We start from the raw sequence: 13971 nt of genomic DNA, 5'->3' as shown, positions 1-13971 counted from the left end.
GGGAGGTGACCCCCGAACGTCGGCGGAGGTGAACCGAGCGCTCGGCTCGTCGTGTGCGGCGGTAACACGCGGCAAATTGGAGTCTGCGCATCTTACCTCCTGATTGTCCTCAGAAGCGTGGATCGTGCCTCGTTGTGAAAGGTGATGACGATGCTCGTAGGAGGGAGATCGGGTGAGTAGTGTAATTCCGTACATCTGCAATGGAAGGAAGTTAGAACGTTAAGTGCTACATTTTATAAAAAGAATTCTCATTTAGAATTGCACTTAAAGGAGTGATTTCTGTGTCGGCAAGAAAGGTTTTTTTATTCCAGCCGAACCTTTAAGATGTGTTTTCAAAACAATTTTAATATCCTGAACACCAGAAGGAGTCGTAGTGGGTATTAGACATGTGCAAATGGGTCAAAAACAATTAAAAACAAATTTTTTTTGGCCCATTCATTTTGGGGCAAGGGAGTTCATTCCCTGTCCGTTCGGTTTGAGAGAGAAGAGAATGGAGAAGATAGAAGGTAACGAAGATGCAGGAGCTGAGGTGGTCAGCAGAGAAGGTAGGGAAAGTGAGCGAGAATGAAAATGTGAGAGAATGAGTGAGAGTGTGAGTGAATGTGGACCCACGAATTTCGGACGAAAATTCGGAAGGTTTTGCTTCGTTTTCGTCCGATTTGTGGGGGGTCTGGCCTCATTTTAAGGGCTTTGTATGAATTTGCTGAATTTTAAAGGGAAACTCCAGTGTCTCATGGAATTTCATCAACGAGGAACTCTCTGTAAGTATTTTTATATGCATTTTTTAACTTGACCAATCATGCACTCTGGGGTCTTGTTAGACCCCTTAGAAATCCTGGGTGAGCCAGCCCTGGATCCGGGTAGCGGTGATTATAATGCGCATGCTCTTTGCCCTTCAGTCAGACCCATCTCCCGCAAGCTTAGGACTTGGCAGAGGTGGAAAGAGGAACATTACATATGGTCTGCAGACCCCCCCATCCAAAAGAGGACTACACTAAAAATTTAAAGGAAGCACCTAGCTATCATATATAATAAATATAATATTTTGGATGGCCCTGGAACTTTAAGGCCAGCAGACGCCAAATGAAGTCCGTGAGACCTTGGGCTGCATACTAACCATTTCTTTACTTTATCCATATAACTCTCAGTGCTCGGTGGGCCCTTTTATAAAACTAAAGGGTTAAATAAAATGGAAAGTGTTTAGTATTACATTAGTCCTGTTGCCCTTTATCCTATCCGATCCGGCAACAGCACGTTTGATCCTTAATCCCATTTTCCTATCCTCATGTCAGAGATGACATTTACTACAGCAATACATATCATTAGAATGTGAAATTTAACCCATTAATGAGATGGTGGAGGCAAGTGCAAATTACAGCGGGTGAACCGCTGACTTCATTACCCGTCCAAATTATAATTCTACAGAACATCTGACCTTATTTGTAATAAATAGAATACACAAATGACATATTAGAGTCATTATGATAATCGCCACGGTTTAGTAGCCTTGACTCGCTCGAGGACAATACATTATATAGGAATGGCATTATCACAGTTCAAGGAAAGCTTCATTCATCAAGCCATTCATTTGTGCCAAGAGGGAAGCAGCGACAAAGCGCTATATATCACTCCACCGGCAGACATTAAAATAGAGATTAACAATAAAAAATAAATATTACATTTTGTACAGTTTATATGTGCTTTCCCATTACCTAACAAACTTCAGTATTATCTCTGTTCTATATGAAACTCAATGAGCATTTTTTCTATAAAAGTTAAACGAGGATGTTTGATGGTAAAAAAAAAATACCTTTGTATTTGATCATAATCCCCAGGGCTGTATACATTAATAACCCGAAGCAATGTAAACATTAATAACCCCCAGTTCTATATACAGTAATAACCCCCAGCGCTGTATACAGTAATAACCCCCAGCGCTGTATACAGTAATATAACCCCCCAGCGCTGTATACAGTAATATAACCCCCCAGCGCTGTATAAAGTAATATAACCCCCCCAGCGCTGTATACAGTAATATAACCCCCAGCACTGTATACAGTAATATAACCCCCAGCGCTGTATACAGTAATATAACCCCCCAGAGCTGTATACAGTAATAACCCCCAGCGCTGTATACAGTAATATAACCCCCAGCACTGTATACAGTAATAACCCCCCAGTGCTGTATACAGTAATATAACCCCCCAGCGCTGTATACAGTAATATAACCCCCAGCGCTGTATACAGTAATAACCCCCAGCGCTGTATACAGTAATAACCCGAAGCAATGTATACAGTAATAACCCCCAGCGCTGTATAAAGTAATATAACCCCCCCAGCGCTGTATACAGTAATATAACCCCAGCACTGTATACAGAGCCGGCCTTAGGTGTTCTGGCGCCCTGTGCGGACTACTCGTCTGGTGCCCCCCCCATCCCAAAAAAAGAAAGGAATCAAAACTTGTAACAAAACCCCAATCACTATATACTACGCCAAACATTGATGTGGTGTAGGCCTACCACTTCATTGTCTGGCTTAGTAGTAGGGATGCACCGAAACGAATTCTGGACTGAAACCAAAAGTGCAGCATTTACCTGGCCAAAACCGAATATGACCCCCCCCCACACCATAACACATAACAAAACAATTAAATAACAATATATATATATATATATATATATATATATATATATATATATATACATATATATGATTAACAGCAATCACATTCTTATCATGCCCGCAGATTCCAGGATGTACTCGTAGACTACTTGGCATGATAGGAGTATGATTGCCCTATGTACCCCGTCTCACTCCATTCTCCCTATCTACCCCCTCCTAACTATCTACCCTCTCCCTCTTTGAAGTTCACTTACCTTTCAGAAGTCCTGCGGTGAGGGTGCAAGGCCTCTGCCTCCCAGCTCTGCCACTGTATGGAACAGTATAGAGTGATGGGAGTTATGATGTACTTTAGAGCATAATTATATAATGAAAAATACATTGGAAATGGTACAGTATAACACCCATCACTCTCACACACTTACCAATCCACACGTATATACCAATCCACACGTATATACCAATCCACACATATATACCAATCCACACATATATACCAATCCACACACATACACCAATCCACACATATACACCAATCCACACATATATACCAATCCACACACATACACCAATCCACACACATACACCAATCCACACATATATACCAATCCACACATATACACCAATCCACACACATACACCAATCCACACACATACACCAATCCACACACATACACCAATCCACACATATACACCAATCCACACATATATACCAATCCACACACACATACCAATCCACACACACATACCAATCCATACACATACCAATCCACACATATATATCAATCCACACACATATACACCAATCCCCACATATACCAATCCACACATATACACCAATCCACACATATACACCAATCCACACATATACACCAATCCACACATATATACACCAATCCACACATATACACCAATCCACTCCACACATATACACCAATTCACACACATACACCAATCCACACACATACACCAATCCACTCCACACATATACACCAATCCACATATATACCAATCCACACATATACCAATCCACACATATATACCAATCCACACGCATACCAATCCACACATATACACCAATCCACACATATACACCAATCCACACGCATACCAATCCACACGCATACACCAATCTACACGCATATACACCAATCCACACATATATACCAATCCACACATATACACCAATCCACACATATATACCAATCCACACATATATACCAATCCACACATATATACCAATCCACACATATACACCAAACCACACATATACACCAATCCACACATACACCAATCCACACATATACACCAAACCACACATATTTACTAATCCACACATATATACCAAACCACACATATATACTAATCCACACATATACACCAATCCACACGTATACCAATCCACACATATACACCAATCCACACATATATACCAATCCACACATATATACCAATCCACACATATATACCAATCCACACATATATACCAATCCACACATATATACCAATCCACACATATACACCAAACCACACATATACACCAATCCACACATACACCAATCCACACATATACACCAAACCACACATATTTACTAATCCACACATATATACCAAACCACACATATATACTAATCCACACATATACACCAATCCACTCTCACTGTCACTCTATGCTTTCCTACCTTTCCTCTTTCAGTTTCTTTGCCTCCTCTTCGCTCTTCTTCTTAGTTCTTCTGTCTTCTCTTCTTCCGGGTCAGAGGGCACGGAGTGCGGTGGGCGCGGCTTCAGTGCTGTGCGCCGGGATCTGACAGCAAACCCCGGCGCACAGCAGCTGTTGCCGCGGGGATCACAAGGGAGCGGTATCGGAGGTCTGTTAAAGACCTCCGATACTGCTCCCTTGCGAGCCTGCTCCTCCAGCGGCGGACATTACTGTCCGTCTCTGGAGGGGTGCCGGGTGCCCCCATACTCGCGGCAGCGGACCCCGCGGTGGCAGTGGCGTCGGACCGTGCTGCGGCGGACCCCGCGGCGGCGGCGGCGCCCCCTGGAGTGTGGCGCCCTGTGCGGTCGCACAGGTCGCACACCCCAAAGGCCGGCCCTGACTGTATACAGTAATATAACCCCCCAGTGCTGTATACAGTAATATAACCCCCCAGCGCTGTATACAGTAATATAACCCCCCAGCGCTGTATACAGTAATATAACCCCCAGCACTGTATACAGTAATATAACCCCCAGTGCTGTATACAGCAATATAACCCCCAGCACTGTATACAGTAATATAACTTCCAGCGCTGTATACAGTAATATACCCCAGCGCTGTATACAGTAATATAACCCCCAGCGCTGTATACAGTAATATAACCCCCAGCGCTGTATACAGTAATATAACCCCCAGCACTGTATACATTAATAACCTCTAGCGCTGTATACAGTAATATAACCCCCCAGCACTGTATACAGTAATATAACCCCCAGCGCTGTATACAGTAATATAACCCCCCAGCGCTGTATACAGTAATATAACCCCCAGTGCTGTATACAGTAATATAACCCCCCAGCACTGTATACAGTAATATAACCTCCAGCGCTGTATACAGTAATATAACCCCCAGCACTGTACAGTAATATAACCCCCTGCACTGTATACAGTAATATAACCCCCCAGTGCTGTATACAGTAATATAACCCCCACCGTTGTATACAGTAATATAACCCCCAGTGTTGTGTATATAATACACATTATTGGGGCTTTTAGAGTTGTAGAACCCTCATACCCAACAAACATTCTGGGCTCCTAGAAAAGAGGGGGGTCAGGGGAGGAAAAGTGGGGCAACTGAGCATTATGAGCTAGACATACTATGAGATGTGGGGTGACAGGCCAGAAAGCAAGGGTCTTGAGGCCGTCGGCCATAGTATACATAAAGGAATGCCATGGCAGCCTGTTGTTCCACCGGTCAAGAGGGACACAGGGATTTGGGGCCCACAGAGGGACTGTCTCTCCTAACCAGGGACACTTGGGAGGTATATTAGTGGAATATAAGAGGTTTAATTTCCTGAGATATAGAAATTTCTCATGTTCTGTTGCCAGACTAGCAGCTTTGTCCAAAGACTGGCAGATTCAATAGCAGCGCATGGCAGTCCTGTCATGTCTCCAGTGTACGCGATACAATGTGTTTCATCCTGCTCCATAGCCGCGTTTCCAGTAGCCAACCAGCTGATTGCGTTTGAACAGAAATAAAAAGTTTTAATAACAACGGAATGAATGTAAGACCTCGGAATGGCCGGATAGATGTCATCCCTCCCTGGGAATGTATAACAGTCTCGATTTTCTCGCTCCTCCGAAGCTTTGTACCAGCGGCTTATAAATTCCTTTCCGTCACATCAAAGCTTTGAGACGAAGCATTGAAATTAATCTTTTTTTTATATATAAAAGGAAAAGGTCTTTTAAATATTTTATTACTTTCTCACCACGCATGAAATACCCAGAGTGTCAAATAATTCACTCGCTTCGACATATTCACAGTTAGAAACAAACACTGTCTTAATTACATCATCGCATCCGTTCTGGAAAAGATTCTGCAAATTATTGGTTTTGATAAATTCTACAGCATGTTATTAAAAATTCAACACCATGCAAATAAATATATGTATTTTATATTTTTTTATACACTTACTGTATGGTTGGATGAGAGAATTGGCCTTGATTATTGGTACTGAGAATGAATGAAATGAATGAGGTATGGAATCTCCATCTAATGTAGCTCCCTTACCCCATATTGTTTCAATAAATCCATCTTACTTTACATCACCAAAGTCCAACCCCGGTAGGCTTCTTCTGCAAGAAAGACTTAGCTGGCCCTGCATAATGTATAGATAAATCAGGGTGACGATCTTCAAGAAATGGAAAGGAAAAAGTCACTTTGACCCAGCACGTTTTCCCTAGATGCTTCTGCCCAGCATCTACTGCCTAAACTCTTATGGACGGGCCATAGGTGCTGCGCAAAACATGCTTGGTAGGCGATGGTGAGGAGGAGGTGGTTTGGAAGGTTTCAAGGTTCAATTCGGTTGTACCCCCATTGTTCTAATACCCCCCCTTAAAAGAAATGTCCGTCTTTGGCCGTTCAAAATGGCGAGAGGAACGAACAAAGGTTGGCTACTTCTACAAAAGTGATGAGCTGGCCCCCAATGCATCGTTCTATGGTTGAGAACCCTTATTGCTTTAACTCCACATTGGGTTGGGTCAAACAAACCTTTTAGATAAAACTCAATGAGGTTGTCCTCATATACAGCAAAAGCAAAATGAGGTCAAGGAGTTGAAACAGGGATAGACATACGGCTCCTAAATCTAAGACGAGACCAACGACTGATGAAGGTTTGAGTCTTTACAGCAGGAGAAACTGGCGACTAGATGGGGCCAGGTGAGTCTGATCCAAACTACCAGGCTTGTGAGTAAGCCCTATGACTCAACTTACATCGGGCGTACGATCATATCATGGCCATCCTTTCCTGTGGAATGTCTAGGTATCTGCTCTTCCTTCCCAGCATAAATAGTGAACTCCACATCTTTACTACTCTAACTGTAGCAAATCCGTGCCGACTGTGAACTCTTGTTCCCTCGTATAGGCATCACAGAAAATTGTTGTCTGGGACCGACGCGGTGCTCGGCTCATCGTTTTACAAGCGATATTACTTATGCATGCGTGGATATTGAAATATACTTGTCAGGAAGACGTTTACTTGCAATTTGTTAAATGACAGAGTGCAGCCTATTATCTTGTAAGAATTTTACAGAAAGCGGTAAATTTATAAAGTGCTCCAGCCCGTGATACATTTATATACATTCTAGAACTCTTAGTAACGATGCTATCATTATTACTCGCATAAATACCCGTTCTGTTATTACATATTACAAGACACCTTTCATATAAGTGAAAGTGTCACTTACTGCTGATGAATGTTGATAAGATATGGCTACATGTTATAATGTGATCTATTATTATCACAGTAAGTAATCACTCTACTGGCAGATAATGACATTTATTTAGTGGGAATCTATATTTTTCCTTGCATTTCTCTTTTTTTTTCCTTTTCTTCTTATTTTTCTGTCTTACTGTGGCGGGAATGACCTGCACCCCCACTGGGGACACCCGCCAGACGTTGCTTCCTTCTGGCCATTGAAACAGACGATGGCTAGGACACAACGCTACTGGCTGTGTATTTGGTAATTGTATACACAGCAGTAGGGGGTACACATATATCCTGACATCACAATAGACGTGGGGGGCAGGAAAGTACTAACGTCTGGCACGTAACCCATTAATACCCGTTTCTTCACAACGCAGATAACCACCCTTCTTCTTACACCAGGATGCCCAGCTGGCATTTACAGTTCTGAGTCTCTGTGTGGGAAAACATGAAACAAGGGAAAATCGGCAGAAAGGGGGCCCCTGTACCCACTACCCCAAAAACAGAACCCCTTCTCATGTCAGGGCCCATTGTCAGCAGGCAGGAGGCCAGCCATCAGTCCCCCCCCGGAAGGTTCCCTCACACTTACTTTCTCTTTTTATATTCTATTTCTCACTTCCTACTTCCTTTCCTCCTTCCTTCCTTGTTTCTTTCTCTTTCTTGATTTATTTTTTATTTTCCTCAAGTTCGTTCTTTCTTTCTTTCTTTCTTTCTACCATTCACACATTGCTTTTTTTGTTCCTCTATCCTCCTTAAAATTGCCATTCCTCTTGAGGACTATTGCTTTTTTTTTGGTCTAATATGACAAATGATAGATAAATAATTTGAATAAATAAATAAATAAAAACATGTCCTTTATCCTGTCAAATTAACAATTACAGCTCTGGTATTCCATTTTCTGATATGAAATATATAATATTTTACAGAATCTGATGTTTTCCCAACTCCCAATCCGGGGAGAGGGTTTGGTTCAATATCTATGACATCAAAGTTGGAAAGACTCTAAAAGTGACAATCCTTCCCTTCACTGTACTGCAGTTATTTTTGTACGGAAGTACAAATGCAATAAAGATGTAGTATATTGAAGTACAACTGTAGGTTTGCAATATAAAAAAAAGTGCAGTAAATGTGCAGTAAAACTGCAGTACAGTGAAGTACAAATGCAGTAAAACTGCAGTAAAAGTGCAGTATTGCAGTTTTTTCCATGTCCAAAAAACTGCAGTATTACTTCAGAAAAACTGCAGTAATTTTCTGTAAGGGTTGGGCCTTGCGAGCCTGTAAAGCTGTTTGGGTTACAGGCTGAATTTTAGGTGGTCCTAATGCTGTTGGCCATTATAACTTGGTAACATCTAAGTCTCATATCAGGTAAACACAGCAGCAATTACTTTTTGCCCCTTAATTGTGACCCCCCCCCATCTCTTACTTTACCGTTAGAAATCCTCACGGCTCCAGATAGAATCGCAAGTAAAATAATTAAAAAACAACTTTGCTAGTGGCTTAAACTTAAACTCCAAATAAGAGCCAATTAAAGGGACAGGCCCTTGTACTTTGCTGATCATTGGGAAACCACATACATTAGCACTCTGGGTTAATTGATTCTATACCTTCCAACAGTCCAGATTTTCTTAGGACAGTACCAATTTTTTGGCAGCTGGCCCGCTCCACTTGTTCATGCGATGGAGATCATGGACCAGTTGGGGCATCCCATGGCTTCCATTGCATCTCCCACGTGGCCTCTTCATGACGTTCTGAAGCAGAGCGCCACGGGGTGGCTCATTGGCTAAGACACTGGCCCCACCCATTCCCAGCACAAGGCCCCACCCCTCAACATCTTTTGTCCCTCTCAATTGGACACCTAAAACGATGGGGGGAGGAGGTATTAAAGAAAGTGGTAAAAATGATCCAATTCTTCAGAATTTATTTTTTTCTGAATTATAAATATTAAACAACATTAAACCCCAGCGACGTACTTCTTATATATTCCTTAATTCAGAAGCTCAAAATATACATTGTATCTGGATCATAAGATTCTAAGACGACATTAAACTAGGTCACGTCAACATACAACAATCTGAGATAAATTAGATTTAACATGTGTATTAAAATGCTGTTTCAGTGACTTTTTTTCCATGGTTAATAGTGCATTTTAAATTCCATTTTAATTTCTCGGGGGATCCAGGCGTGCCGCCGACTGTGGTATTTAAATGTAAATTGGCTTTTGTGTCTGCATTTAACTGCCGCTCACATTCCAGAAATGTGATTGTTTTAATTGATGCAGTAGTTATTAATTGGAAACACGATGAAAAAAAAAAAAAATGCACTGTGCTATAGAGAAAACGTCTACGGGCGCAGATTTCATAGTTAAACGATTTCGTACCGATGAGCGAGAAAGTCAAAGCCGTGCGGGAGCTGATACGCTCCCGGTACTTATAGTTTTTAACACTAGGAAAACACATTTTGAAATAAAAGCTGAATATTCAAATTATTTACGGGTGGAAAATATAAACCGAGCGGAATAAAAACAGTAACGGAGAGAAAGCGTTGTCTTGTAAAAAAAAAAGGCGAAACGCGCTGGAGGGGTTATGTTACATCATACAGACACGGAGCTGGGGGTGATGTCAGAGGTGTCTCCCCGGAGGAATCCCTTTTTAGAATGAAGGTCGGCGGTTAGTGGGCGGTCCTGCTGATGTCAGTGGGCGGTCCTGCTGATGTCAGTGGGCGGTCCTGCTGTTGTCAGTGGGCGGTCCTGCTGATGTCAGTGGGTGGTCCTGCTGATGTTACTGGGCGGTCCTGCTGTTGTCGTTTAGCGGCCCGCTGACATCGGTGGGTGGTCCTGTGATGCTAGTGGGTGGTCCCACTGAAAGCAGCCCATTTCTGGAGGTGAAGTGGGCGAGGAGTGGGGTGTGCCGCTCCCGCAACCCAGACTTTCTCCGTGGCGACCCAAAGAAACAGCGCTTCACCAGGAATGCTTTAGACACTGTTAGACATACTAAATATTTCTCTCTCTCTATATATATATCTATAAACAGTACGTAAATATGGTATGTTATGGCTCCACTATATATGTGCTCACAGAAAACTGTGTGACCCTGAGAAACTGCCCCTTCACCTTGAGAATTGAGGGACTGTCTTAATTAAACAGGGACACTTGGCAGGTATGTTCAAGACAGCACATGATATATTAAAAGTGTTACATCATAATTATGATAACGTATGGTATACTGTTGACAGATCCACTGAACTTTTTTGTCAAAATGTCTGTCCCCGAAACGACCGCTAAAAAGCTCGGCAACGCATTTGTCCCTTCAGCAATTCAATAGTCGTTTTCAGTTTTGCCTCGGCAATGAAGCCTTAGCTTCGACGAGCATTTAATTCAGCATGTCCATAATTATCGCGCGTGACAATTACATCTGGAGTAATTGCGATTTAATACCTTCCCCGCAAGCGAAAATTGCAGCCTGCAGCCCGAAAATGCGTTATAACAATGAACAAAAATCCGTAAGTGATCATTTCGCTACCTTGGGCAAATGCTGCCTAAATAGCTGGCTCTGTACCGAGCGCATTTACAGCGGCCAAACTCCCCGAGTGCAGCTCTCCGATTACCGTTATTAAGCAGATAAAGCTCTCCGCATACCGGCTCGCCCCATGTGTACGCGCAGAGGCGCCCAGCTCACCGGAACGCCGATATTCACCGTTATCTTTTTAATGTACGGACTAATCAGATCCGTCCATCCTCCCTGCAAACAGACGGATTTATAAAAGAAAAAAAGAAACATTTGTAACGATTCAGGAAAGGACCTGTGAAAATGGATTTGTCTTGCTAAGCATTACCCCCAACGCTGTATACAGTAATATAACCCCCAACGCTGTATACAGTAATATAACCCCCGGCGCTGTATACAGTAATATAACCCCCCAGTGCTGTATACAGTAATATAACCCCCAACGCTGTATACAGTAATATAACCCCCAGCGCTGTATACAGTAATATAACCCCCGGTGCTGTATACAGTAATATAACCCCCCAGCGCTGTATACAGTGATAACCCCCAGCGCTGTATACAGTAATATAACCCCCAACGCTGTATACAGTAATATAACCCCCAACGCTGTATACAGTAATATAACCCCCAGTGCTGTATACAGTAATATAACCCCCAGCGCTGCATACAGTAATATAACCCCAGCGCTGTATACAGTAATATAACCCCCAGCACTGTATACAGTAATATAACCCCCAGTGCTGTATACAGTAATATAACCCCCAGCACTGTATACAGTAATATAACCCCCAGTGCTGTATACAGTAATATAACCCCCCAGTGCTGTATACAGTGATATAACCCCCAGCGCTGTATACAGTAATATAACATCCAGCACTGTATACAGTAATATAACCCCCCAGCACTGTATACAGTAATATAACATCCAGCGCTGTATACAGTAATATAACCCCCAGTGCTGTATACAGTAATATAACCCCCCAGCGCTGTATACAGTAATATAACCCCCCCCAGCACTGTATACAGTAATATAACCCCCAGCGCTGTATACAGTAATATAACCCCCAGCGCTGTATACAGTAATATAACCCCCCAGTGCTGTATACAGTGATATAACCCCCAGCGCGGTATACAGTAATATAACCCCCCAGTGCTGTATACAGTAATATAACCCCCCAGTGCTGTATACAGTGATATAACCCCCAGCGCTGTATACAGTAATATAACCCCCAGTGCTGTATACAGTAATATAACCCCCAGTGCTGTATACAGTAATATAACCCCCCAGTGCTGTATACAGTAATATAACCCCCAGTGCTGTATACAGTACCATATAGATGGTAATTCTAGCTGGCCTTCATTGCCCTTTGGCAGATAGGAGAGGAAGGCTGGCCACGAGTGGGAGTGAAACAGGAAGACAATGGGGACAACCAGGAAGTCAATGGGTGGAGCTAAAACTCAACTCCCCTCCTCCCACTGGAGAATTACCCAATCCTTTTGGGACTTTCTTGCGCTTATTATAATAATAAAGAGTTAAGCAGCTCTCTCCCTTATCGACGAGAACATTCTATAAAATATGAATGCTGACACGGCTTCTCATAAAGATCTCATGAATCCGGCTCGGAATTATTAGACTTTCTTTTGTGCTACAATTTAATATTTATGTTCTACAGAAATGTTCTATTGAGACACAAAAAAGGATGTTGTATCCCTATAGCAACAGATGTCATAATAATTTAGTATTTGCAGAGGCAGTGGAAATGGTGGCGGCGTTATACACCTTACATAGAAAGGGGTTAGAAGAAGTTCAACGGGGAAGCAGTTTTAATGCGAGACCCCAAAGGCACGATTTCAAGTCAGAGAGCGGAAATCGAGAGGTTATACGCAAAAAACACCAATTTACAAAAAGGGCTGTAGATGGGGGGGCATTAAAATATATGGGGGGGGTTCCTGCATTTTTTTGTAATTTGTTTTTGGACAAATTGATTCTATGAGGACCACCAAAGGTAAATATTAGTGCAAAAATACAAAATTCAGTGCAACAAAGTAAAATGATTGGAAATTAAGAATTCCTTCTGCCCCGTTCCAATCATCAGGAGGTCAGAATGTTTGCTGGGTATGAGGGTATCACAGGGTTCTAGAGTCCTAAAAAAGAGTGGTATTAAGAGAAGAAAGAGGAAGACAGGGGAGGAAAGAAGGAGACCAGTGAGGAAAGACGGACTGGCACTACTTGGCAGGGGCACTTTGCAGACATGAAAAGCATACAAATGCGGGTAAATGGACCAAAAATGATTACCAAAGGGTTAATAGTTAAAATACTAGCAAATACCCTGCTACACATTTTTATACAAATAATTTATTTATCCTCCTCTGCAAAAATATAATATTTGTTAACTACCGGTATCTCTCCAGCCAAGCCGTTTATCTGACCTCCAAATACCAATGAAATCATTAATGCCGCGTCTTTCCCTCTCCCCATTTGTTATAATTAACCAGAATTTTCCTATTAGAAAGATTAGATGAAACATGCAATTAAGGACAGCCATTAGGGGACCCGATAATTAGCTGATCCTAAAGTATCCATTAGCCCATCTGCAGACAAAAGTTGACCTGCAGCAGTCTGTGTTTGTTAGAGGTCCTTGGTTCACTTAAAGTGACGGTTTAATGTCCTATAAAACTCCACCAATCAGGAAAGGACTTAGTAATTTAATATAAATATGAAAAAAAAAACAATCATAATAAATAAAAATAAAAAATACCAAAGTCTGGAGTTAAGCTAATTATATTTGCGTAAAATTTGCTTAAAATGCTCCATAGAGTTTCATTAGTCAGAGTGTCCAGTTGAGTGATTAAGACTGAGCTATTCTATTTTTTTCCCCACAGG

The 13971-nt window shown here is 42.1% G+C and overlaps 1 protein-coding gene across 1 annotated transcript in view; it reads right to left on the bottom strand.

Moving 5' to 3' along the window:
- Positions 1–13971, bottom strand: part of GALNT14 (polypeptide N-acetylgalactosaminyltransferase 14) — a 164389-nt gene that overhangs the window by 46003 nt on the left and 104415 nt on the right. The window contains exon 3 of the mRNA XM_053460717.1: positions 97–195. Within this exon, the coding sequence (XP_053316692.1) occupies positions 97–195 (99 nt within the window). The remainder of the gene's footprint in view (positions 1–96; positions 196–13971) is intronic.

The sequence above is a fragment of the Spea bombifrons genome, chromosome 3 (assembly GCF_027358695.1).
Source record: "Spea bombifrons isolate aSpeBom1 chromosome 3, aSpeBom1.2.pri, whole genome shotgun sequence".
In the NCBI taxonomy this organism is placed as follows: domain Eukaryota; kingdom Metazoa; phylum Chordata; class Amphibia; order Anura; family Pelobatidae; genus Spea; species Spea bombifrons.
This window is presented reverse-complemented; position numbering and strand designations above follow the sequence as displayed.